The 27,369-nt window shown below is 29.2% G+C and overlaps 1 protein-coding gene across 16 annotated transcripts in view; it reads left to right on the top strand.

The window, feature by feature from the left end:
- The window catches only part of chinmo (Chronologically inappropriate morphogenesis), a 41,462-nt gene that overhangs the window by 3,508 nt on the left and 10,585 nt on the right, over positions 1-27,369 (top strand). For 12 of the 16 annotated variants that reach the window (XM_074131041.1, XM_074131043.1, XM_074131039.1 and 9 more), the window contains exons 5-6: positions 632-826; positions 5,118-5,320. In XM_074131041.1, coding sequence (XP_073987142.1) covers positions 632-826; positions 5,118-5,320 — 398 coding nt within the window. Of the gene's footprint in view, positions 1-631; positions 827-5,117; positions 5,321-7,270; positions 16,280-17,911; positions 25,899-27,369 lie in introns of those variants that run through there. The other 4 variants (XM_074131035.1, XM_074131034.1, XM_074131033.1 and 1 more) reach the window with 2 other exon arrangements.

The following is a 27,369-nucleotide window of genomic DNA, read 5'->3' as shown; positions in this document are numbered from 1 at the left end:
GATTACCGCCCTTCTCGTCTTCTGCCACTTTTGGAGCCACTCTTTCTCTAGGGGATAGTTACCTCCATCGGTTTCGTTCTTAGTAGCTGCCCCCAGCTATTACAGCTATTCCTTTAGTCCAGCCTTACCGCACGAACAAAGTCCTGTCGTTGATGCAAATCCCTTTTTTTCTTGTCTTTAATCTTCGATCAACGTTTTAATATTCGTTTTAAGGATTTTAAGAAATGTTGAAGGATGTTAGGAAATCGTCCATGTGTTTTTGAGTATGTGTGTAAACCACTAGCTCAAAAACGTTGAATTTCATAAATCTCTTTGCTAAAGTGTCATTTTGGTTAGGAGGGTAAACGAGGACGAAATTTCGTTTTTCTCAAAATCAAATCGAATAGAACCCTACGCATATAATAAATATAGCTTGTTTAATTTTTTTTTTCTCTTGTGAAAATCGATTTTATGGTGGTTTTCGAAAGGAAGTAATTTAGATCTCCTTCTCCAGCATCATTTTTTCTAGGTTTTGAATGATGTGTGACCGTCTATATTGTTTGGATGGATTAAATATGGTGCTAAAAATTGTTTGTTGAAAATCTGCTGAGAATAACTAGGTGCTTTTTGTATTTATCTATTAAATTTTCAGATTTGAGTGTAAAAGTAGAGCCACCGGGAAGTGAACGAGGGGTGAAAAGCGAATGGGGTTATGGAGATAGTAACACCGCTCCGCCAGAAAGTACCCAGCCTCCTGATATCATGTCCTCGAACGTCTGGAATTGTTCATCCAGCACTAAATTATCGACGGCTCATAAAGGTGCCCCTACTGCTTCAACTCCTGACGGTTAGTAAAAAATAATATTTATTATATATTCATTAAAATAATAATTTTTGAAAAAACAATACAAGAATTTATATTTCTATTTATTTTTGTAATTCACAAGTTATTGATTATGTATAGTTATTAATTTTTCAGTTCTTCTAAAAAATTAAGTAAATACTAGTTGTAATTGATTATTAGAAACGTTGCTTTGATGGTTATTGTTTTTTCTCTAGAAAAATCCATAATGAATGCACTTTTTATGAGTCTAGTTCTTTTTTACAACGCCATTCGGTTTTTTTACTAGGAAATTCTCCCTTTTTGAATATTTCATTAGAGGTACGGCTCGATAGGTCACATTTATTAAAATTCACGTAAAACCCTTGTTTTAAGTTATTTGACTGATTGTAATTTTTTGATCATTTTTATGCTCGAGTTATCTTAATATTATTTCCTAATTCTATTTACAAAAATCTTTGTTTTTGTTTTAAAAATTATTATAGGTAATAAATTATTGTAGGTTTCAATTTTTTTTGTAATCATTATTGGTATATTATTATTAGTTTAATTTTTTTTTTTTTTTTCTCGTATTGGGAGATACAGTGTACATGAGTGGGATGTACACATTTGTGAAAACTGTTTTGTTTGGTTATGGATTGGTTGGCCAGCAACAGCGAGACGAGAATCACCCCTCTCGCCGCTACCGCCTCCCGGTCGCCCTTTTAGAGGAGGGAAGATGTTGTGATGACCACCACCACCACACAGTCTAGCTATTGATGGGGTGTCATTGACAGTCCCCGAACCTTCTTTGATCTCACTCATGTAATCAACACTACCCCACAGTATTGATTGGGAAACATATCACCCAACCCCTTTTATAAAGCTACTCAACTCAACCCGTACCTACCATTCCACACCCCGTTGTTAACATATGAAAAAAAAAAAAAGCCATTAAATTATTCCTTCAAAAAATCAATAGAAGGTCTTCTCTTTTTTTTTTCTTTTCTTTTTTTGTTTTATTTATACTTCTGCTTTTTAATTTTTATCGTTTATTGATTGCTAGTGTTCGCTTTGAAATAAAAGTGACTTTTGCTTTCTATAAAAATTGTTGTTTTCCATTTCATCTAAATTTTTGATAAGATGTCGCTTCTGTTATAAATACAGATTTCATTGATAAATTACTTCTTAAATATGAAAAAGTTTACGATCGTAAAGTTTCAAATTTCCCATCAAAATATCCGTTTTCAGGTTCACAAAACATTTGGTTTTTTTAGCAAAAGAAATTACGTTAGTGTTTGTACAAATTACTCAAAAAATCTTTTTTAATAGCTCGAAACTTTTTTTTTGTTCAACAATTAACTTAGTGATGAAAATTCTTCCAATGGAAACACCACTTTTCTGGTGTTGTTTTCTTGAAACTTGGCATTCTTATTATTGTGCAAATCTACAATTTTTGTTTAAAATTTATAGGAATATTTAATTATGGTTAGTTTTGTTAGAGGAGGGTTGTTTCTTGCTGAAATGCTGTTTTATTCGATCCGATTCTCTTAATTGTTATAAGGAAGGATAAAATTGAGTTGCTGAAATTCCGAGTAGAAGAAAATTTTTTGTTTTACCAGGTGTTTTCAAAAACAATTTTAATTAAATTCATAAAAATAGATAAACTAAATGTTGGTTTCAGTTTTTTTCAAAACGTTTTTTTCACGAGAAATACATTTTCACGAGAACCACTCTTTAAAGGGCATCCCTACAAAGTGAAATTGGTGGGAGTTTTACGCTTTTAGCATTATATTTTTGTTATGGTAAATTAAAAGTGTTGCTGAAAATCCTCGGATAACTTGCAACTATTAGGGTTATTCTGGGATGAAAACTTGAAACAAATTCTTGATATATGAATTTATAAAAAAAATAAATAAACTGAACATCACAGATTTCAAAATAAATAGAAATATGAAGTGGGGTGACACTACCATTTTTTTTTTGTAACGTCAGTTTTATGTTACTAATTTCTCATATCAGTTCCTCTCCACGCCCCCACATAAAATATCAATTAAAATGTGAAATGGTACATTTCTTACTTCGGTTCTCATAGTTGTATGTGATAATTATCCTTCGGAATATTCAGCAACATAGTAACTAATGGGGTCATACTCACAATTTAATTTAACTTAATTACACTGATGGACAGAATTAACGGACCACCCTTATTTTTTCCAAATTTCCAATTTGTGCAAATTTTGGACTACAAAAATGATGGTTGAAAAAATAAATCATTTGAAAACGTAATTGTATTTTACACAAGTACAAGGTACATGATGAGTTTAACAAAATTGCAAAAAAAAAAAGAAAAGAAAAATGTTAAAGAAAACGTCCTCAACAATGGGTATTTCCTCATCTGCCACGAATTGCCTCTCTTGAACGCCTTTGCATTGATTGGAAGAGGTTTTGAATGAAGTCCTGGAGGAATGTTGTACCACTCTTCAACAACAGCTGTTTCCCATTCATCCAAGTTTGCTGGGATTTGGATTCCGACTTGATTTGGATTTGGTCGTACTCTTCGCTTAAGTTGGTCCCAGACGTGTTCAATAGTATTCAAGTCTGGACTCCTTAGTGGCCATACCATGTGCTCAATCCCACAACCTCAAGCAGGTAGTCAGCAACAATTCATGTTCTGTAGAGGCTGGCATTATCATCCATTAACAAGAATCCCTCGACGATGTAAGCAGCAAATTACACTACAAGTTCTTCGATTATGTCTTCTAAGTACCTTTGAGACGTTAAAGACCTTCCCCGCGCAACTACTAAAGTAAAGAAAGTATTATTCATGGTTTATGTTTACATTAATCACTAATTCACCAAAACAAAAGCGAAGGATAATTTATTTAATTTTAACTAAACAAAAATTGGTGCGCTAATTTCTTCTATAAGTGCATATTTGCCCTCAGAAAAGGAAAAACGCTTGAAATTCGTGCCATTTCTTGACGAAGAGAAAATCGCAAGTGTTTAATGTAATCGGATATTGTTGCGTTCCGTACATCGTACATACACGCATTTAGCTGTTACGCAGGGATAGGTTCCGATAGATCGCTACTACTTTCGTTTAACGCTTCGTTTAGAGTGTCCTCATCTGCTACTGAAGTACTGAAGTAGTGACTTAAAAAGGTATCTCCTCCACCCCATCCTTGGATTTTGTAAACCGACGTTGAGAGATCTTACATTTAACAACTATCCTTGTAGTTTTGCAATGAATGCACAATATCTGTTTTTCTAATAATATTGTAGATTACTAAAAAGGACTTAATCATCAGTCACAGTTTATCTTATTGAACAAATAAGATAGAACTGAATTGTCAGAATCGGAATTTTTATATTAGAAAAAAAATCTGCACTTACTAAATATTGGAAATTATTACACCTAAATTTAGTGAATTAATTTAAAAAAACTATTAACTGTTAAATTGCTACTTGTGCTTAATAAGTAAGTTTTTATTTTTAAATTAATGTTACACACAAAATAATGTAATATTTATAAATTTAATTATTGTAAAATTTAATGTGTTAATTAGAAATGAAAATTTTGAATGATCAAAATTCTTTTAAAAAGTCATGTGGAATATTAGGCATCCCTATTGTGTAACCTAAGAGAAACCTTCTTAGTAACCTATTATACTAATTTCTCGTGGTTGTGATGAATACTTCACTGAAAATACTTCTCATAAAATTAAATCAATTGCAGAAAACTAGTAGATAGTTTATTTCAGATTTATTAAATATAATGATAGCCGACCGGCAAGGTACGTATCACTGCCACAATTGTGACGAAATCAGTTGTAAGTACATGAACAATTACTTAAATAATTTTTGTTAACCAATTTTCTAAATTCAGTTACCTAGCTTAACTTTTTAGCAAGTTTTCTTTTATTTAAGTTTGTACAATTTCAGTATAAATTTAATTTTGAAAACATTTGAGGGAGATATTTTCAAGCAAAAGTTTAGATCACAAGCGTAGGCTTCATATGTTGGTTACAAGAAATGTTGGAATATTTATCTCTTCCATCTTTCTGTAATTGCCTTTCACAGGTTGAACATTTGTTTCCTTCAAGGTTAAAGTTCGGGTGTCAGTTTTTTTTCCTTATGCTAGATTTGTGTTGCTGTTGTTTTTTTCGGGATTTTTACTGGTGCAGAGTTAGATAATGGACGACTAGATTCAGCATTTCACAACCAATAAGTAGCTTGAATAGAAAATATTTCTGTGTTATCTATTTATTTGTGTATTTTAATTAATTTCTTTTTCTTATTTTTTTTTTTTTCGCAGGAAAGAAATTACAATGTCCATTTTGTGAACGACTTTACGGGTATGAAACTAATTTACGGGCACATATACGTCAACGCCATCAGGGGATTCGAGTTCCTTGTCCATTCTGTTCGCGCACGTTTACAAGAAACAATACTGTGAGGAGACACATCGCTCGCGAACACAAGACGGAACTAAGTCTGAAGGCTTTCCAGCCAGCTCAGGTACAAAACCACAACCAGTAGTCCGTTTTATTTTATTTTTTTAGCGGACCACAAACCTCAACACATATACCTCATTTGATCTATATATTTTTTTCATTTTCATTTTTATTTTTATTTTTTTAAATTAATGCAATTAAATATATTAAAATAGATTAAAAAAAATACAAAATAGTTAATTATATATTAAAACAAAAAACAAAGAATATTATATGAAAAAACACAGATATAAAGAACATTATTATACAGTTATTTAATTAAAAAAAAGCAGTTGTTATTTAAAAAAAGTAATAAAAATATACAAAGGGTTTTTATCGTTAATAGTCGGGGTACTGTTGGGAACAAAATACAAATTTAAATAATTAATATTTGTTCCCAAAGTACTTGAGGAATTTTTGTAGGTTAAAAAAAAAATGGGACAAGGCACTTAAAAGTGGTTTGTGTTAATTTTTTTTTTATATAAGAAAAGAATTAAAAACTATTTTAAAAAAAAAAGTAAATAAGATGATAGGTCTGATTAAGCGTGCCTTGTCGTTAAGATCCCTTCCATTTGTTACATACAAACAAACACACACACACCCACACATACATACAGAGGAAAACAGGATTATTATTATTATTATCTTATTAAACTGCGTCCCTTAAAATTAGTAATTCTCAGAAGGAGTAAAGTTGCAGATTTTTTTAAACTTTCACACTTTATTCTCATTAATCCCGCCCTCACCTAGCAGAGTTGGTGAAGGTAACCTCAACTAGCTCCTCTAAGTTCTTCGCTGATTAAAGGGAACGGCCTAAGTGGCCAACCCGCGTTGTCTTGAATTTAAATCTGGAGAAGGAAAGGCAACATTTCTTCTTTTGAGATCGAGTGTTCGTCTTGTTGGATGGAGTCTGTATGAATGTTGACAACCATATCATGTCCTAGACTGTTCTCTCCAATGTTATGATGTGCATTGGAATAAACAGTATAGGTTGAATTACACCGCAATGCTACAGAGCGCTCGCCACACCATAACTCCTGGGTGTAAAACCCGTTGTGATCTCCATTAGCAAACTCAAAATTGTGTGCCTCCAGTCATCTAGGAACTTTCTTTTTTATTTTCGATCATTTAGCCCCTAGCAATCCTAAAACAGGACACCACTACCTCATCTCATTGGTTAATTAATTCAAACTGATATCTTTCTCGGGGCATCATTTGGGTGACTTAGTCTTATAATCAACGATAGCATTCAACATGGTTGAAAGGTATGAAATCCTAATGGCGATCTTACGATGGGTAAACTATTCGCACCAACACCCTTAAATGTCCCATGGACTCCGTTCCAGTTGTCAATTCCAATCCACCAATTAATAGCTGAAGAACGAATCCTAAGAACTCCCAAATTTCTAGAACACGGTGCAGGAAGCCTTCCTCAAAGACAAGATTCTCTCCCTCCAAATTGAGGCACAAGATGAAATGGTTTTTGCCCAAAAGATAGCAACTTATAAGAAGGCGATATCTTTGCATTCTCGCAATTTTTGTTTTTACATAGATTTTCAGAGAAAGACAATATATTTATTATAAATAATAACTTACTAATAAGACATTTGCAATTAGAAACATCTCTAATTGGTCTTATAGCCCCATTTTTAATTGAAATAATGTACCGCTCAGTAAATTAGATTTTAAAATGAGTAAATTGTGAAAAGTTTTTAGTCTTTAACTTTACTTATTTCATCTGACTGGTGCGTTTTTTGATTTTTTTTTTTTCAGACACGTAACTTTTAATTTTATTTGATTTGGTTCTTCTTTTTTTCATTTAGATAAACTAGTCATTTTTTTTTTCGAGTTTAACTCAACAAAATTATTCGATTATTTCTTTTGGTTGTAATATTTTGTGCGTTGTGGTATCCTTTCACCATATTTGTACTTTTTTTTCTTTTTTTTTAAATTTGTATTATTATTTACTACTCAGGAATTTTTACGATATGAGATGGCCCCCCTCAAGAGAACGCAGCCCGATAAATAATGCTCTCGTGCCAAAAAAAAAAAAAAAATAAAGGTGTAAAAATTTATGTTACACACTTGAAATAAAAACCAATTCAGGCATTTTTCTTTAAATCATTATTATTATACGACCAATAGTAAATGTCTTTTCAAAAACAGCCCCCGGGGGGAGGCGGCAAGAATATATATTTTTTAAACTAGGCATTTACTATTTGTTCCTAGTCAGATATATCAGCCTAGTTCTTTTTTTTTTTTTTTAATTTTTGTTTGTAATGTATATAAATATGGTTCTTTTTTCATGAAAATCCTGGGCAGTGCAGTTATTTTCCCTGTATTTTTTTTTTTTTTAATTTTCTTTTTCGTTTGTTCTTTATCATACATACAAAAACAGATCTGATACATCACCTTAAAGATAATATTATCCTCTCTCTCTATATCTCCCTTGCCTTGTTAAATTTCTTATTATTATTTTTAGTAATTTTTAATTCCCTTTGTTCCCAATTGGTTTTCCTTTTATTTCTTAATATTTACTACCAAAAATATTTTATAAACCTCAGGATCCTTGTCTCACCTTAATACAGAATTATTTTAAAAAAACAAAACAAACAACAAAACTAAAAGATAAACCCCGACAAGATTGTTAGTTTTTTCTTTTAATATAATATATTTTTTAAGGGTATTTTCCAAGGGTACCTTCGCTACTTTTAAGATTTTAATTTTTTTTATTATTATTTTTTTTAATAAAGAAATACAACAGTTTGAGCAGAAAATTGTTTTCTCTGCTGTGCGTCTCAGGTAGTTCATACAGTGTACAAACAAAATAATAATAATAAAAAATCGGAATAAACTAAATATAGATTTATTATTATTATTATTATTATTATTATTATTATTATTATATAGATACTTTATGTTATTTCATAATAAAATAGTAAAAAAACATTAAAAGATAAATAATAAAACCAATAGCTATGTGGCTGTACCATTAATAATAATATTGTAAATGATGTTCCCTGCTATATATAAATATATATAAATAATATTAAATATAATTAACACATATACAGCGTATATATAAATATATTTTTAATATCTTTACATAACTTTAATATCTGTTTTATGTTTTTATAGTTTTATATAATACAGAAATAAAATATATAGACAATATAATTAATTAAATTAAATAAACCACCGTGCTACACTGACTCAAATAATTACAAGTCAGTTTCTTAATATTTTTTTTTCTTTTTTTTTTTAAAATATATATTTAACCGAAAACACTGACTATATAATAAAAAAGAAATATATATATAAAGTAAAAAATAAATAGATAAATAAACTCTTTTATTATTGAAAAGTGAATGCAGAACGATTTATTGAATAGCATTTGTACAATAATATATTGTACTTTCAAGTAAAAGCCAACTGTGATGTAACAATATCAATTTTTAATTTTTTTAATGAAACAAATCTGCTTTTAGCCCCAGTCCAGCGTAACTAGTTTGCTTAAACAGGCATGAGTTAATAATGAGAGTCTCATCTTTTCCTCATGATTTTGGTATTGCGGGTAATACGGTCACGGGAATTCAGTCTGAAGCTTCCACTGCATGTAGCCCCTCACATAGTGAATAAAAAAGGCTTAAAATATTTCGCCTTTACCCATTTTTCCTCTGTTGATTTTTTTCCTTTAACTTTGTTGATTAGTATCGCCTTTATTACTCTTTGCGTTACATAGTAGCCGGGTGGCATGGAAGCCCGCAAAGCTAATATGTATTTTGCTAATAGGTTCAATTCCCGGTCTTAGGCCTTGGATTTTATTTAATGGTTAATAAAATAAATTTATAGTAAAGTATTTTTGCTATTTGCCTCCATCTACACCTGATTTGGTAGTAGGAAAGTAGGCTATATTTATTTATTTTTGTTTTTTTTACACTGTTCGCCACGGCTCGAACGGTTCTTTGTTTAGCTGTTTCTTTCACTAACCTGTTCTCGTTCTCATTCCACCTCATTGGCTTGAATTCCGCAGTGGCAGGAGAAAGACTTGTTTTTGGAAATTACCTTGTTGTTCTTAAGTTCGTTCCTGTACAGAAGAGAGGTAAATACCTAAAATACTGGAGCAGAACATTCCAAGTTCACCTGGAGATTCTGGCATTCCATCTTGTAATAAATATATTTTGGTTTGGCTTGGCTGAGGGAAGGCCATTCATCGTCAGCATGTCTGCCTTCAGGCTTCACTTAAGTAACCTATTTCTCTGCTCTTGGTTACTTTTCAGGTCAAAACCTCTCCGCTAAGCTTCCGATCCTTCATGCACCTCTACTATAATCTCTCAACTTCTTAGTTGGCCTTCCTCTCTCCTTTTATTTTTGTAGAATGTTCTACTCTCTATTAGTAGAACATCCTCATTGTAATATTATTTGTTTCCTTAATTTCTATTTCCTACCAGACATTCCTGTTTCTTCCTTCTGTCCACTTGCTACAGTCATAGTCCGCTTGTTCTGTTCTTATCTTTGAAGAGACAATTCTAAGTTGTAGTCGGGAAATAGCACATAACTGTAAAAAAGCGTTGCAAAGTCAGCTTCACTTCGTAATCAGCATTTCGTTCTTTGTCTTCCCAAGTATCTGCATTCTTCACCCATTTCCATTTTCTTTCCAGTTACATTTTCTGATATCATCATGTACTCAGCTTTATCGTAGTCTTATCTTCAATCCTTACAAACTTATAATTCAGCTATCTTTCCCTCAATTGGTCATATTATTCGCAAAGGAGTGGGATCTCCTTTTCAGCTGAATGCGTTTACTTGGTTTATTGTTTTCTGACTGCTATGAATCTTCTCGACCTTTTTCTGACCGTGCAATGTCGGCGGTTATACCCTCCGCTTAGTGACCTCTCAAGGCACGAAGATGAGAATCTCAAAATCTTGACCTTTATGCCTGCTGTTACTAAAAGTTAACACGAAGTAGACGAAGTAGAAGAAGAAGAAGGGAAACAATTTGGTACTAATTTAAAACCATTTTTTTTTATTTCTTTCTCGAATCAACTTTAAGACAAGTGCATTAATTCCGGATTCTTTAATTAATACTATAAACGTTTTTTTGTTTTACGTTATATACCTCTTGTTTTTTATAAAAGGGCTTTCTTCATTACCTCAGATAAATAAATAGTTAAATTAAACACATGTATTAAAACAAAACAGTACATGTTATTTGTGATGACAGTTGTTCATGTTTTTTAGTAAATAAATAAATAAATGGCATATTAGGATATTTGTAAATAGTTATTAAATATTTCAAATAATAAATAGGTTTGTTAATTTTATAGTCCAAGAAGGTTCGTGTTATTATGGGTACAGCCACATTTAAATTTTTCTTTTAAATTCATTTTTTTTTTTAAATTCTTATATTTTTTTGTTAATTTTTTAAAAGAATGGGAATGTAAACATATCTACGTTTTTATGTTAATCCTTTTTTTATTGTTTTTGATCGGTAGCACTGCTGTTTTTATTAGGCTGGCTAACTTGCAATTAATTTCTTAATTGAGCCCATTTATCTAGTAGTTGTAAATGGGTGTCAACGTATCATCGTTACGTATCATCACATCCATTAGTTAGGATACGTTAAATGTAGCCTTCGTTCTGTAGTAAAAAAAAAAACTTACGAGCATTGCTTCGAGACCGATTTGCCCTTAGAGATTTTTGTTTTTGCCCGCTAGATCACATCAATGAGATGTGTTTAATTGATGGCAATAGAGGAGATGATTATCCGTGTGCCTTTCATACGTATCCCTTTTTATCTGTCGTAACTTCCTACATTTAATTTTCGTTTTTCAAATCATTTTAAAATCGCTGAGAACGGCCGCATCGTCGTGCAAAATTATTTTTTTTTTTTTTGTACGTGTCATATTGATTGTTAAAAAAATCTGCTTGCTTGTATCAGCTGTTATTATTCAGTGCTTGCTCGTGAAAAAAAAAAGAAAGTTCCTCGGTTCATTTAACTTTGCTGAAGTTTGCATAATATTGTCTTCTGGTAATGTAAAAGAGTTGAATTCAATTAGTAAATGATACGCAGCGGTGGTACGTTGTGGTCCCATATGTTTGCAACTAGTAGATTCATGGCTTACCGTTCCTCCTCTTACTCTTTCTGTCTGTCCAAATAGAAACAGAAATAAATTTCTGCTTTTATTTCTACACTTTCTTTTTGTTTTGTTCAAAATCCATATTAAATCCAAGCCCATAGTTCAAAAGACAATTGTACAAAATAAATTAAAAAAAAAAAATGAAGTAAATTGAAAGTAGAAGACAAAAAAAAACGGGTAATCTCAGGTTGGAACTTATGGGCATGATATTTATTTTGAACAAAAACTCCCCCAACATTATTACATATAAATAGATTATAACAGGCTGTTTTTTGATCCACACTTTGCTTGGATCTTTTTTTGCAGTGCAATTAACTCTCAAGTGTCTTGGTTATACTTTTCTTTTCTTTTTTTTTTTTTTTTTTTGAAACATTATACAAGATGGTATGATTTATTTTAAAGAAAACAAAAAAGATCAGTTTTAGATCTTGGAATATAAAATATTTCAGTTTGTTTTTTAATCAACGTTAATATGTTCCCAAATTTTTTGATTTTATTAAATCTACATAAGTCACTTTCCATTAATTTAAAGATGTGGAAAGATCCTTTTTTATACATATATAAAACTATCTAATTTACTTTTCTTATTATTATTATTTTTTTTTTTACTCACATCAAAATTCAAAAACAAAAACTGAACTATCTCTTGAAAAAAACAAAACAAAACCCAAATACTGCTTAGTTCCTTAGGATATATAGGCTACTCCTCCTTATGTGTTCCCCTCTCCTACTCATCTTTAAGCTCTTAATAATTTTTTTTTTTTTAAATAAAAATTATTTTCATCGACGGGTATTTTTTAATTAATTGATGAAATTATATATATATATATATATATATAAAATAAACTTTTAATTCACAAAGAAGGAAAAACAAAACACATTTTTTCTCAATATTTGGAACTACTATTAGGATGTTTTACTTGATAGGTGTTTTTTCGATATTCACAAAATGTTTTATTGGAAGAGGAACTCTCTCAATGTCCTGTTAATGAAAATTCCTAAAGTGCTATAATTTTCTTTTTTTTCCTTCTTAAATGGAAATTCCGGTACATACCATTGGCTCCAATATTTGTGTGTATTTATTTTCATTAATACAATATATTTTATTATTATTAGTAATTAGTATTAGAGTGGAGTATAAATAATAGACATTACACTTTTAAGGGAAGGGGTAACTTCATTTTTCTTTTCTTCTTTTTTTTAACACATTCCATCACAGAATTACTATTAACTTTCCTTTATTATTTTAATTTGTTTAAGCAAGTATTTTTGTTTCTTTTTTTTAATTTATTTAAACCTAATTTTAAAGTTGGTTAATATCACATATTATTATTGATTATTATTGGAAAGTGGTAATATGCTTACTTTTTCTTGTTAACAATTCAGGGATTACTTGTAAACGATTCAGGATGTTTGTGTGGGTATTTCACTGCCAAGTCTTTTTCCGTAAAAATTAAAAAATAAAGAGAAATAATTGACTTGTTTAAAAACTGCAAAAAAAAAATGGAAGGACAAAGTATTAAAACAAATTATATCGGAAATAGTTTGTTTTGGTATCCATATTGCTGGAATAATATCGTTGATTGTATCTCCTATTCCCGTTAGGTTATTGACTTACTTTGGATACTTTATTATTATTTTTATATTTTATCCGAACATCTGCATCTGTTCTGTTTCATCAGTTGTGCTTTATCGCATTTTTGTTTACATAAAAAATTCTGTAAAAATCATTGATGGTAGAACATCCCTTATCCACACTTCTTGTCTCTAGTCCTGTGGCAAATTTAGATTTCTATTCCTTCTTGTGTTGAGAGTGTTTGCTTGATGTAGGCACTTCCTTCCTCCATAAATTCTATTTTCCTAAGATGTCTCCGAGATCTTCAAATTTGATCTTCTGGCGGTATGTGATCTTGCTGGAGTGCTATGTCAAGTAGAGTTTAGTTAGACCAGCTATTTTTTTTATGGCTATAGACTTTTTTCTCTGCTAAATAAGATGGAGCTTCCAATTCGAGAAATGGGTACAGCTTTGATTGTACAATAGATCCATCTTAGAAGGGTTCCTTCTATCTTGGAAGTTTTCAACATCTCAAACCAATTTTGGGTTTTTTCTCTAATTGTTTTTCTTCTTCTTCTTCTTCTTCTTTGATCGTGCAGTCAATCCAAGCTATACACAACCCTTTTTCTGAGAATCGTGGAAATTTCATGTGAATCCTGTGTAAAGAAATTTCCTCGCACGATTTGATTGAATTTTTATATCTTATTGCTGGAAGATGTCGAACATCTTCGTTTTTTTTTCCCTTTGATGTGCCTGTTGAGGTGCGTTGGACATCTCTTCGTTGATTTTTTTTTCTTTTTTTGTTCACCTGAATTGCACTGCTTTCCCAAGATAGTTCTTGACAGTTGGTGTACACTACTTGCAGTATCTAGTCTTAAAATTTAACAAGAAACTAAGTTTTTTTTGGAGGGGTTTTATTTTATTCACTCTGCTGCAATCGCCTCTTTATCTTTGATTCTTCATTACCACTCCTCCAAACGCTTCATCACATTTACCGATCATTAACGTCTATTGCAAAGATAATGAATGGTTGTTCAGTGGTGCCATACTTTCTCTCGAATCATCAAAGTATCCTTCTTTTTTTTTTTGCTTTCAAAATCCTCTGATGAAATTGAAGAAGTAGATAAAATTACGATATTATTTCGGGATATCTAATTTTGCCTATTTTTTTTTTTGGTTTTTCTTTTCAGTTACTTCTTTTTCTCTTTTGTTATTTCTTTTCTCTCTCCATTTTTCTTTTCGTCACCACTCTGTAGTGAAAGTTTTTTTTATTAGTGTGTGTGATCTTATTTTTTAATCATTTTTTTTTTTGGTATTCGGGTTATTTTTGCAAATAAATGTGTGGTTTAATTCTAAGGGGGTTTTTCTTTTGTTTGCGTGGGGAATGGAAGAGAAAATAAATCTCATCTTTTTAACATGATAATCTTATTTTATCTAGTTTTTTTGTTAATTGTTGTTATTTAAAACTTGAAAATATTTGACTAATATCTTAATTTTAATATTATTAAAAATCTTAATAATAAAATCATTATTATTATTTTTTTTAAATGTGGCCAAATGCTATTTTAAAAATGCCTTAGCTCTTAAATGGAAAAAAAAAAAAAAAATTAAATAAAAATAAAGCCAAGGAGTGTTAAAGATTTGTGCACACACAAATACACATATACACACTTCTTATATACAATTAGTACAAAGCTACCTACCTCATAATTTACAGGGAGAAGTTGGTTTTTTAATCGTGAAATTTTTTTTTTTTAATTTTTATTTTTTAATTATTAATATAATTTATAATATATATATATATAGTTATAAAATATTGTTAGATTACAAAATTTTTGCACTAGTGAGAAAAAACAAAAAACAAAAAAGTATCTTTTCTTTTAAAAAAAAATATATATAAATAGCCTAAATTTTTCCTTTTATATAAATACAAAAACGCGATTTAATTACAATCGATATTGCAAACATAAAAATAAGTTTCTAAGCATTTTTGTTTTTTTTGCGTGTATTATCAACGTGCTCAGGTAAAAACTAAAATAAAACTTTTTGCAGCCTATTTATCCCTATTTTTATTTTTTAATTTTTTTTTTTCGTAACTACAGTTTTTTTTTTATTATGTATTTATATTTTGAATGTAATTAAAAAAGAGTATACTTTTAACAAAATTAAAGATTATACTTTTTTAAAAAAAAATATATAATATAAACGTTGCTACCTCAAACTATTACTGAACATTTTTTTTTTTTGTTTTTTCAATATTTTGCCATTTATTAATTATTATATATTTTTAAGTATTAAAATTAATTTTTAGAACAATCTTTCACCACTACTGCATTTTTTTTCTTTTTGTAGTTTTTGTACTCTCACCCCTCCTCTACTTGTGATTTGAAAAAAAAAAAAAAAAAAAAATCAGGATCAAAGCTATAAAAATAATTTTGGGCTTATTCAGAGTTCCTCTTCCACAGTGACCAAGTTTTTTTATTTATAGGAGGGTAAAAATTATTATTTTTTATTTTTTTTTTTTTTTTATATCCTCTTTTTCTGTTTTAACATTAATTTTCTTTCACTCTCCTTTTAGTTTTTATATGAAAGTATTTTGTAAGTATTTCTAAATATATTAAAAATTATTTTTTTTTTTTTTTTTTTTTTTTTTGGGTTTGGTTTGAGAAAAAAAAAAAATAATTGAACAAAATTAAAAAAAAATTATTGTCAAAATTTGCAGGGTCATTTATTGTAGGTTTTTTGCGCTCCCCATTTTTTAATGTTTGTAACTTTTTTAGGTGTTTAGAGATGAATTTTTTTTTTTTTTTAATTTAATTTAAAAATGAAAATTTTGAAATTTAGGTGTTTTTTAGGGTTTAAAAGTGAACAAAAAGAAAAAAAAAAAAAAAAAAATGTTTTCAAAAATTTGAATTTATATATTTCACACTTTTGCTAGGGTAATTTTTGTTTTTATTTATTTTATTTATTTATTTTTTAAAAAAAAAAAATAAAATAAAGGAGGCACCGTTGTTTACATATATACTTGTCGTCACTTTGGTCGCTAAATTTCTTCACTTCTATGTCGATTTTTTGGTCTTTTATTATTTTATTTCTATTATAATTAATAATTATTATTGCTTATAAGCTGTCTATTTTTTCTTATCCACAGCAGGTAAATTGGAGAGTTGTCTTATGTGTGTTAACGTTTTTTTTTTTTTTTATTTGTTAAAAAATGGATTTTAAATAAATTAAACGTTATTAATATAAATATTAAAATAATAATAAAAATTTAGAAGAAAAAAGAAAATCATTAAAATTCCATTTTCATAATAAATGTAAAACCAGTACAAGAAAGGAAAGGAAAAAATTGAAAAAACAAAAAATAATGTAAATTAAGTGGTAATAAAATGAAATATTATAATTATAAGGTGTGAATGTTGATATAATTGGATGTGTATGTATAGTATTATAAATAAAAAAAAAATTGTAGTAGTTATATAAGGGCAGTGATGATGCTGTATATCGTTGTTATAAGGTCCCCATTATTTGCAAAATAGGAGATTTTTTTTTTTTTCTGTAATAAGTTTATTCTATCTGTTATAATGCGCTTGTAGTGGAGGATGAACTTGGCTAAGTTGAGGAAAGTAGAGGCCGCTCGGATCGTTCTAATTTGTTCATACAACAGATTCTCTCCCGAACACACCAGCTCATATTTTAAGTTCACGCTAAAGAGTTGTGTTTTCCTTCTGTGCGTAGCTAAATAGCGGGCAGAGTTCCAGGTAGTTGGACTATTGCTGGTACTATTAATGGTTTCCATAGATACATTGAGTGATTCAATTTTTTGTTCACTCTCTCTCTCTTCATCATTTAGTTTCCATCACAAAATGTATAGGATTCAGGGGGGGGGGGGTTCAACCTAAAGTGTAGCTGATGGTAAAATGCTGCGTTAGCAATAATCTTTTATTTTCAAACAACCTGTAGGTCAACCAGTTCTCTGAAATTTTCTCTTCGAATTCATGAAGAAGTTGAAGTATTGGAGTCTCTTAACCTTCTTCATGTACCCCGAAGAACAGCTTCATCAACTTTTAACCATCTTAGTTCTAGTTATTTTCAATTTCTTCAATTTATTGATTGAAAATGGGTGCATCTAAGTAGGTATCAGAGTTAATAACTTTTTTGTTTATAGGGAAGAGTCTCTTGCAAACTCTATTCAGTAAACAGTATAAAAAGGGGTCATCCTTCTTCTTTTTTTCTATCTCTGCCCCCCGCCCTCCGGTATGGTAGCACGAAGTATTAACTATCGTTCGCAGTTCGCTACTGTACGTTAACCGAAAGCGCGCAACTGATAAAAGTCTCTTGTACATTCTGCATTTTCTACGTGGTTTAATAAGTTCGGTGAAAAGAACCTGAAAGACCTCCCTTTGGACCAGGAGATTCTGTTACTTGGTGGGGGGGGGGGGGGTCACTTGATTACTCCGCTCCGCTACTAGAGCCTGTAGAGAGAACAGTTATTATTAATTCGAACGACCCTAGTGGCAATTAGCTAACAGATAGAGGCTTCTCTGTCTATATTACAAGCCGATGTGGTTATTTATTTATTTTTTTTTTTGTATCTACATTAATTTCAAAACACGAAGTGAATGTCGAGCCGAGAATTCGAATTATACGCATCATCACAAATCTTTTTTTTTTTTTTTGACACAATTTATAATATATATAAATATAAATAAATGAATATATATATAAAATTTTATATATATTTATATATATATATATATAAAATAAATACCCGGCCGGCTGTTTCGACATAACATAGTTAAATCGGAGTAGTGCGTCCAAATAGTTCGGCTAGGGGGGAATATTGTGTAAAAAAAAATTTTTTTTTTCATTTTTATTCTATTAATTATTCTCTTTATTTTGAATTTTTTAATTTTTATAGCCCTTATCTCCCGGAACAGAAGGGCTTGCTCAAACACGATCAAAACTTGATCTTGGCAAAAGAAAGAAAAATAATTTTTTTTTATTTTTTTTTTATTTTTTAAATATATGCTGACCAACCTTTATTTATTTTTTTTTTTTTTATATATTAGACTTCTTCTTTTTTTTTGTAAAAAAAAAAATTAGATATATATAAAGAGAAATATTGTACTATAAATACTAGGTGAGAAAAGGGCGGTCAGCATTGCCAAGTTGAAGTCTCCCGTCCAATTTGAAAGGAAAAAAAATGTAAAAAAAAAAAAATTAAAATATAAATAGAATAATAGAATAATCTGTTCTTACTTTCTACCTCTTTTAGCGCGGACTTGCCCAAGCCGTAGCTAAAACAAGAAACAAATATTTTTGTTATGTTAAATTAAAGAAAACAACAAAAAAAAAAAAAAAAATTGAAAAAAATTATTTTATAAATTCTGTATGTTACTTTTATTTATTTAATTTTTTTTTCTGTATTATTTTTTAATATTTTTTAATCAAAATAAAAAATTCGTGTAGTTGTGTATGCCAGTAGACCATAGAATTTTTTGATTACAGCTTTATTACAGGGTGTTCATTTTAAGACGGCTCAAATGCATTTCATGCTTAAACGGTTAATCTGAGCAAAAAATGGTAGAGGAAAAATTTGTTGCCTGTCACCTCTAGTTTCAGAATATGTGACTTGATTTTTAGATTCCTGCCCGCATACGCGGCTGACGCGCGACCAAAATTAAGGGTTTGCAGTTGACCCCCATTTTCATATACACAGTTTTAAAGAGTATAAAAAGTAATGAAAGAAACCGGAAACCCCAATTCGATATCTTCAAAATTAATGGTGCTAGGCCATTTCAAAATCTGGTATTTATTAATCATATTTCAATTTTTTTAACTTGTTATCAAAGAGAAAGAAGAGCACGCGATTGGTCATTTTTATGTATTTTTTCAACCCCCTTTCTACTAAAAATATTGCCAAGGCAGTGAAGCTAGTATTTTTCTTAATATCGGGATTTCCGAGTGATTTTTCTAAGAAAAATCAAAGGTTAAGAGCTTTAGATGTTCTCAAACATACACAAGATGGCTAAATATTAATTTTACATCTGTTACAAACAAGAAGGTTTAATAATTATTTGGTAATTTTGGAAGAGTTGCGTTTAATTACCAAAAATATTGGAAACCTCCTGCCACATATTTAAGTGATCAATATTCTTTCATGTAAAGGACCAAACTTATGCCTTAATTTATCAAATAATGCACTTTATTCAACTTGTGAAGCATGTACGGTGGCTTCAAAGGTGCCTCCTCAGATACAGAGAGCAGATGATAACCTCCTGGCTAACCTGGCTTGCGAGTCTGAGGAGGCACCTTTCAAGACACAGTTCATGCTACAAAAGTGCATTATTTGATAAATTAAGGAATAAGTTTGATTCTTTACATGAAAGATATTGATCACTTAAATATGTGGCAGGAGGTTTCCAATTTTTTTGGTAATTAAACGCAACTCTCCCAAAATTACCAAATAATTATTAAACCTTGTTTGTAACAGATGTAAAATTATTTTTTAGCCATTTTGTGTATGTTTGAGTACATCTAAAACTCTTAACATTTGATTATTGCTCAGAAAAATCACTCGGAAAACTACTTATTTCCCGATATTAAGAAAACTACTAGCTTTACGGCCTTGGCAGTAGAAAGGGGATGAAAAAATACATAAAAATGACCTATCGCGTGCTCTTCTTTCTCTTTGATAACAAGTTAAAAAAATTGAAATATGATTAATAAATACCAGATTTTGAAATGGCCTAACACCTTTAATTTTGAAGATATCGAATTGCGGTTTCCGGTTTCTTTCATTACTTTTTATATTCTTTAAAACTGTGTATATGAAAATGGGGGTCAACTGCAAACCCTTAATTTTGCTCGCGCGTCAGCCGCGTATGCGGGCAGGAATCTAAAAATCAAGTCACATATTCTGAAACTAGAGGTGACAGGCAACAAATTTTTCCTCTACCATTTTTTGCTCAGATTAACCAGATTTAAGCATGAAATGCATTTGAGCCGTCTTAAAATGAACACCCTGTATATATATATATATATATTTTTCTTTTTCTTTTTAGTTTGTTGTTTTGTATAATTTGTTTTGCGAGATAGAATTTAATTTCTCATTATTAATATTTTTTTTTGTGAAAAAAATATTTTGTTTTTACAATTTTATTTAGGCACACTTTAATTGTATAAATTCTGTTCTTTAGATGTGAAATTTACACTTACTTGAATTTAGTAACTTTGTTTTTTTTTTTTTTAAGGTGGTGATTATTATTTTATTTGATACATAAAACAATGCTAAGGGACGATGTAGATATAATATGCATTTGATGTAAATAATAATATCAATTGCATATTAAGTTTTTCATAGTTCAAGAAAAACTGTTTCCCCTCTATAATTTTTGTTGTCAGGAAATTATTGTTAAAAGAAATTCAGAACTAAAAGGTCTCTCTCTCTCTCTCTCTCTCTTACTCTTTTTCTCTCACTTTTTCGTGCTCTCTTTGTTGTCGCGCTGCTCTCTCTTTTTGGGATACTTGAAGTCTACAACTTGCTATGTTAAAGTAAGCTTCATCCATTTTTATGATCCTAAGTAAGCATTATACTTTTCTAATATGTCTGGTGCTCTAAAATTTCTAATAATTACTCATAGCGATGAAAAAAGTTTTGGAGACTATTAGCAGGGCTTTTTTTTTTTTTTTTTTTTTTTTCTTAAGTTTCCCATACATTTTCTTCAGTGTCCGAGTCTCTCTTCCCTAATAATGATCATTTCCGGCCAATATTATTAACAGTATAAAATTACAAAAAAAAAAAAAAAAAAAATATCTCTACAAAGTTGTGATATGATCTAGAAAATGTATTTTTTTTTTTTTTTTTTTTGTAATTTTATACTGTTAATAATATTGGCTTGATCTGATGATTTATCATTTTGGTGGAGCATATTTGTAATTTATATTTATATAATTCGTATCCTCGACTATAAGAATAATAATTATCAGTAATAGTGATGAAGTTTAGCAGCACAAAGTATGCCTGTGGTTTCTATATTTAGCGAGTATTTCGGCCTCACTGTGTTTACAGTTTACAGAAAAACCCAAGCCAAGGATTTTTATCTTTTTTACACCGACCTCATCAGAGATTCGATGGAGGTTGGTCTCTCAGTACAGTTAGATCTTTTTAGTCTGTGATTATTTTTTTTTTTTGGCTCCGGTGGCGTAATACAAATCGAAAAGAAAAAAACAGATAGGTGACTGAGTTGTGTAGAAATTCATTAAACAGAATTCGAAGAAATAGTGCTCAAGAATTTCAGTTGGTCTACTAAATCATTTGGGCACTGTAATTATAAAGCAAAAGAAGATAGAAATACCAAAAAAACCGATAAGAGGTTCTTGCTCGAATATGTCATTGAAATTCACACTGTGATGCGCTGTTTTCTGAAGACATATATATATATCAGGGCAGGCCCTACTGGGGAATTTGTAGCAATGAAATTTTACACTAGATCCCCCCCTCTCTCAGGTGGGTGGGTGGTAGTTGGCGAAAGTTTTAGGACCCTCCTTTTCAAACAGATTCCTTCACTTAATGTTGTTGGGCTTGGAAACTAGTAACGTTTAGCAAAATCTTAAAAGTGGTAATCTTATCACCTATAATTTTGCGTAAATCATGTAAATTGTTTCTTTAATATGCAGACTTCACAATTATTTTTTTTTTTTTTAAATATTTAAATATTTACAAATTATTCTAAATTCTGCATGTGTATTTTACATTTAAAGAACAGTGTGCCCTTTATATATTTATATAATTTGTACTTATTAATTTTTTTTTTTTTTTTTTGGAACTTTAAGTTCATAGTTTTTATTTTTTAAAAAAAATTACAAATATTTAATATTTGTAATGATAAAATAAATAATATATTATATGCGAAAATGGGCATTTTCTTTTATCTTTGAGAGAAAAGAAAAGAAAAAGGTTTACCTCACGAAAAATAAAATATTTGTTGTATTATATGGCTTTTTATTTTTCTTTTTTTTTTTTTCATACATTACATGTATTATATAGAATTTAAGATATTTTGGATTTTAAAAAAACTATTCGGTAATCATTTGATGATTGTGAGCTTATTTATCCTCCTTTGATTTTGTGGTGGCAACAATTTGTACATGTCTAGTTATTCTACGTGAACACAAATATAAAAATAAACAATAATTAATAATAAAAACAAAAAAGATAACGACACTTTAGATAGAAAAGAGGTTAGAAAGTTGATTCAATACAAAAATAAATAAATTAAATCATTGTACCTGAGATATATATATATTTAAAAAAAATTGAAAATATATAAAATATTTAAAAAAAAAAAGGTAAAAAAAGTGGACAAAAAAATTAATTGAAATTAAATAATTAAAAAAAATAATAATAGTAATAAAATACATTAAGTTGTGAATTTTTGAAAAGTAAACTTTTCTTTTTTAAATATACTTTTATACATTCCACGTGTAATTTTTTTTTTAATTACTATTTTTTTTTAATAATGGAGTATTTATTTATCAGATTTTTACGGTATTTTCCTAATTAAAAAGAAATATATGAGTAAATAAAAACTAAATTAGGGCAGTACAATTAGTGAAAATCCATTACAAAAAATTAATTAATTCAGAATAACATTTTTGAAAAACTTATGATTGAAAGTCACAAATGTTGTACATAATACCAATATTTTTTTTTTTTTCTCGTCATAGCATACTTATTTGATTTCTCTTCATTGTGAACATTTTCAAGGATTCTTTTTTTCGAACCGATGGTAGACTGGTGCAGGCTGGAAGAAATCTGTAGTCCCTAGGGTGGTTCAGTGATATGATAATCTGCTTCAATGGACTTTCCAATTTATTGATAACTAGAATTCATTCGCATCACTTCGAGAATGTTTAAATTCGCGTTCTCCTTCTAAAGGTTGCGAAGACTTGTTTGCCCTCCTATGCAAGTTCACGTGAGTACAATAAGACTGTATTTTTTTTAGGATTGCCGGTTTAAGCCTAAAATTTTGTATAAATAAGGGTAATTTACTGGATAATTATATAATCATCCCGTCTCACAGTTTAAAGTTAATACCTTTCTGAAAGAATAGAAACATCTTTATAAGATAACTTACCGCAGAAAATCCAAAATTTAAAGTTTAAAAGTAAGCCTGAAGGCTTAAGTAAACTTCCCCTAACACTTGGCTTTGTGATTTTGGAATCTATTGTATTTACGGAAAACCAATTACCTTGCAATAATCATTAACGGCCTAAGATAACTTAGCCTAATCTAAAATCACTGATTTAATTTGTTACAAAGAAAAACAAAGTTTCTCTTACCAGTCCTACGTGATCCAAAATTTAGCTCTTAACAGTTATTCAACTTCTCCAAGAATACTACAAAATAGACCAGATTAAGAATTTTATCCTAGATCTAATTACTTTAGGCTTGCAGAAGTTCGGCAAATCTAACGATAACCTAAATTGAAAACAGTCTTAAGGCTCTTGTAAATACCTTTCACTGCCCATCCAATACGTCATTAGATGTTCAGTATTGTTACTTCTGTCTGGTAGACGAAATCTCTGTAACATCAAGAAACTTGTCTGTGATGTCCTACAATGTCTAGTAAGAAATCCCAACCTCTCAACCACGCTCCTGAGAAGAGATGTGCGTTAAAAAAAAAAAAAACAAATTATCTGTCATTGTATGCTGCAAAGCTGCATACTTACTTACTACATACTTTGTATGTACATCGCACCTGATTCGTGACCAATATGAGCGGTCGTGGGCCTTATTTCTCTTTCCACCTCCTCATTACCGAAAATTTCCTTATAACTTGGTCGGCTTGAAACGCTGACCTGAGACAGGTCCATGAAAGAGGAGCAACATCTTATCATCCCCAGAGAAAGTAATTCCCATTGAGGACAATAATTAGTTTAGTCTACCGACGCAACCATCCACCAAGCTCATGCTGATGCGAGCGAGATGGCTGCGATGCTGTCAACGAGCCCGTGTTGATTTGGCCAATCTATCCACCTTTTCGTTACCAGAAATAATTACCACCATTTGATCAAGTACCATACTAAGATATCTTAAATAGAGGATAATGCTTCCAGTTCGTTGGAACATCCTACCACCAATCTGGAGGTAAATATTCAAAGTTAAGTAACTTCAATGCAGCCTGACTAACTGAGAGCAGGTCGTACTTCTAAAAATGTTGTTCCGCGATTAAGCTCAGAAAGAGTATGCTGATATTTATCGGTAATGAGAGGGTGGGTTTAAGCAGATGTTAAGTTCCTTGTTTTTTTTTTTTTTTCAAATTTCTGACATTCTATCTACAAGGGCAAGAAATTGTAAAGATTCTACAATCATCGAAATTGGGGAAATGGAATCACCGTTTCTGAAATGAACTTGATATGAATAAAGCAAGTGAAATAAAAATACTGTAGATGGAGGATAAATTCTGAAACCTATCAAGAAAATTAAAAATAAAAGCAAACATGCTGTTTGGGTATGAAATCTTGGAAGATTTTTTACGATCCAATTGATGTATTAATTGTTGTTTGTAGTTCTTGAAAAAAAAGATCTGCTTCTGTTTTTATATCATGTCGCCAATCATTTGAGCAAAAGAATTTCGACTTCTTGAATGGTTCTATTAAAGAATGGAATAAACTCTGGAATAAACCACACTTTTTCCATGCTGAAAACTTTGGCTATCACAATATAGCAAACAAAATGTATCTTCCAAGAAACTACCCTTATCTTTCTTTGTAGATCAGATAAGAAAGTTTTTTTTTTCAGAATTTTGCCCAAGATACTAAAAATTTACAAAAACTGGTAAGTGTGCTATTAATTAACATTATTATTATTTGTTATTTTTCGTACACATATTATGTATAACTAGAAAAAAAAAATAATAATAATCGTTTATACACAAATTTATACATTTAAAGTAAAGAAAAACACTTTCTGGCCTCTACTAAATCATGACTTTGACAAAAACAAAAAAAAAACAAAAAATCTATCAACTTGTTAAAAAAATAAATAAATATAGCTATTAAGTTGGGAATGAATTTGAAAATACAAAATTATAACACAAATTAGAAGAAAGATTGGAAAAACAAAATTATTTTAACTAAGCACTTTTTTTACATGTTTTAGAATGTATTAATTGCATGTGTCCACGTTAAATTAATAAAATTATAGAGCTTAAAATATAGTTAATTTACAAACAAAATTGAAAAAAAAAAAAATAAATAAAATTGAAAAAAAAAGACTTTCTTTTTGCTAAAGAAATTTCTTATAAAAAAAAAAACTATCGATGTATATGTCCCGCTGCGTGAGTCTGATATTAAAAATTTAAGATTTGCGAATTGCGTGTGTAAAATTTAAAAAAAAATGGAAAAATTTAAAACAAAAAATTTGTAACAATTGTACAAAAAATTTAAATAAATTATAAATTATTTACTACAGCAATATTCTTAATTTTAAAAATTAGGAATTTATATAAATATATTAATAAATAAATATAAAAAGTAAATTATTGCTCAATAATTAAAAAAAATAAATTAATTAATGCAACCCTTAAAAATTCAACTCTCTTTTTCTTTTTTTTTTAATTACAATAAATAAATAAGTTTTGCTTTCTTTGTGGTGATATATTTAGTCATGTAAAGCTAGGTCATTGAAAACAAAAACAAATAAATTGAAAAATTTATTTAAAAAAAAAATAGTGTATAATAAATGTTTAATGTACCTGCTATATATTCATTCTTATGTTGTGAACATAAAGAATGAATAAGTAAATAAATTTACTTCTTTTCTTTCTTTTTTTTTTCTAGATAAATTCTCATTATAATCCAAAATTTTATCGCAAATTGTTAAAAAAACAAAAAATAAATTTGTTTTTTAGGAAAAATTGTAGTGAAAATAAATTAATAAATTAATTGAAAAATAGCAAAAGGAAAAATGAAATATGACTGTAAAATATAAATAAATACAAAATTAGTAAATAAAATTGTATTAAAAACAAAACAAAAAAAAATTTTAATGACCTTTATAATATGTGATTATTTATTATAAAAGTTTTAACCAAAAAAATAAATAAATAAATTAACAAGAAAATATATACAAAAGTACATTTTATATTGTGATGGGGAGACACCTTCCTCTACTTCAACTTTTCAAACAAACACTCTAGTTTAAATCAATTGAACAAAATTACTTCATTGTTTATATAGTGTAAATTTTTGGATTGTGATACTGTCAGAAAAAAAATAAATAAATAAATTACTTAAAAAACACATCCCGATTCCTAAATGTCGGGTTTGAGTTTTTTATTTTATTTACTTTTTCACAATGTACAAAAAAAAAATGAATTATGTACAAAAAAAAAATAAATGGAATTAAATAAATTTTTAGTAAAAATTGGTAAATTAAAAAATGATATAAAAAGAAAAGCACTGTGTCAGAAACAGTAAAAACATAAATTACAAAAAATAAATAAATGAATAGGAATTTAGATTTTAAGGGTATAAAATTGACAAAAAAATATAGATTTTTTTTATAAAATAAATAACACACTAATTCACACAAATTAAAAAAATAAAATTGTGGATATTTTCTTTAGCTTCATTTTTTTTGTTTAGATGAAATTATTTTAGGATCTGTTTTTCTTTTTTGTCTAAATTTCCAGATTGATTCAATGTAATGCATAACATGGTAGACCATAAATAATCATTCTTTTAAGAAAAAACAATGTAGTGTGATTTTTTCCTAGTGATTTTCTCTTACTGCGTTTCATTTTCCGATAGTTTTCCTCATTCTGGATTTTTTAAAAAAAAAAAAAAAAAAAAATATATCAGTTTAAATTGTGCAGATGAGGGAATCTAAAAAGTGTAAAAATACGAAATTAAGATGCCCTGGAGGGTGTACTATTACTTTTTCTCTTCTTCTCTCTTAAGAAAATCCGTTTAAAATCAGTTTACACAAATATATATATGTATAATGCAAAATCTGGTGTTTTTTTTTTACTCAGGTGACCGGTCATTGGATAAATAGGAAGAATGATGAAGCGCGGCAAGTTGCGCTTGGTCCGGGAGTAAGAGTCTTCTGGAGCTTTCCAATAGGGATTCAAATCCTTTTTTTATCTCAGGTGCAGCCATCAAAGAATTGAGGTTTCAGTGGGTCACAGTAGTGTCATTGATGAAACTTTAGACCAATAGTTTGGTTTAATAGTTCATTCATTGTTACGCGTGCACGCGTTCAAGTTTTGTTCGGTTATTCAATCAAAACTGCGCGGCCGTACATAGATTTATTTATCTGTAGTCTTGTACTGGAGCTTGTGATCTTCATGAACCAAAAGTTTCATG

This window comes from Rhodnius prolixus, unplaced genomic scaffold (genome assembly GCF_049639745.1).
Source record: "Rhodnius prolixus isolate KJV_2025 unplaced genomic scaffold, Rpr scaffold_4, whole genome shotgun sequence".
NCBI classification, from domain to species: Eukaryota; Metazoa; Arthropoda; class Insecta; order Hemiptera; family Reduviidae; genus Rhodnius; species Rhodnius prolixus.
The sequence above is the reverse complement of the archived record's forward strand: the minus strand, read 5'-3'. Positions and strand labels throughout refer to the sequence as shown.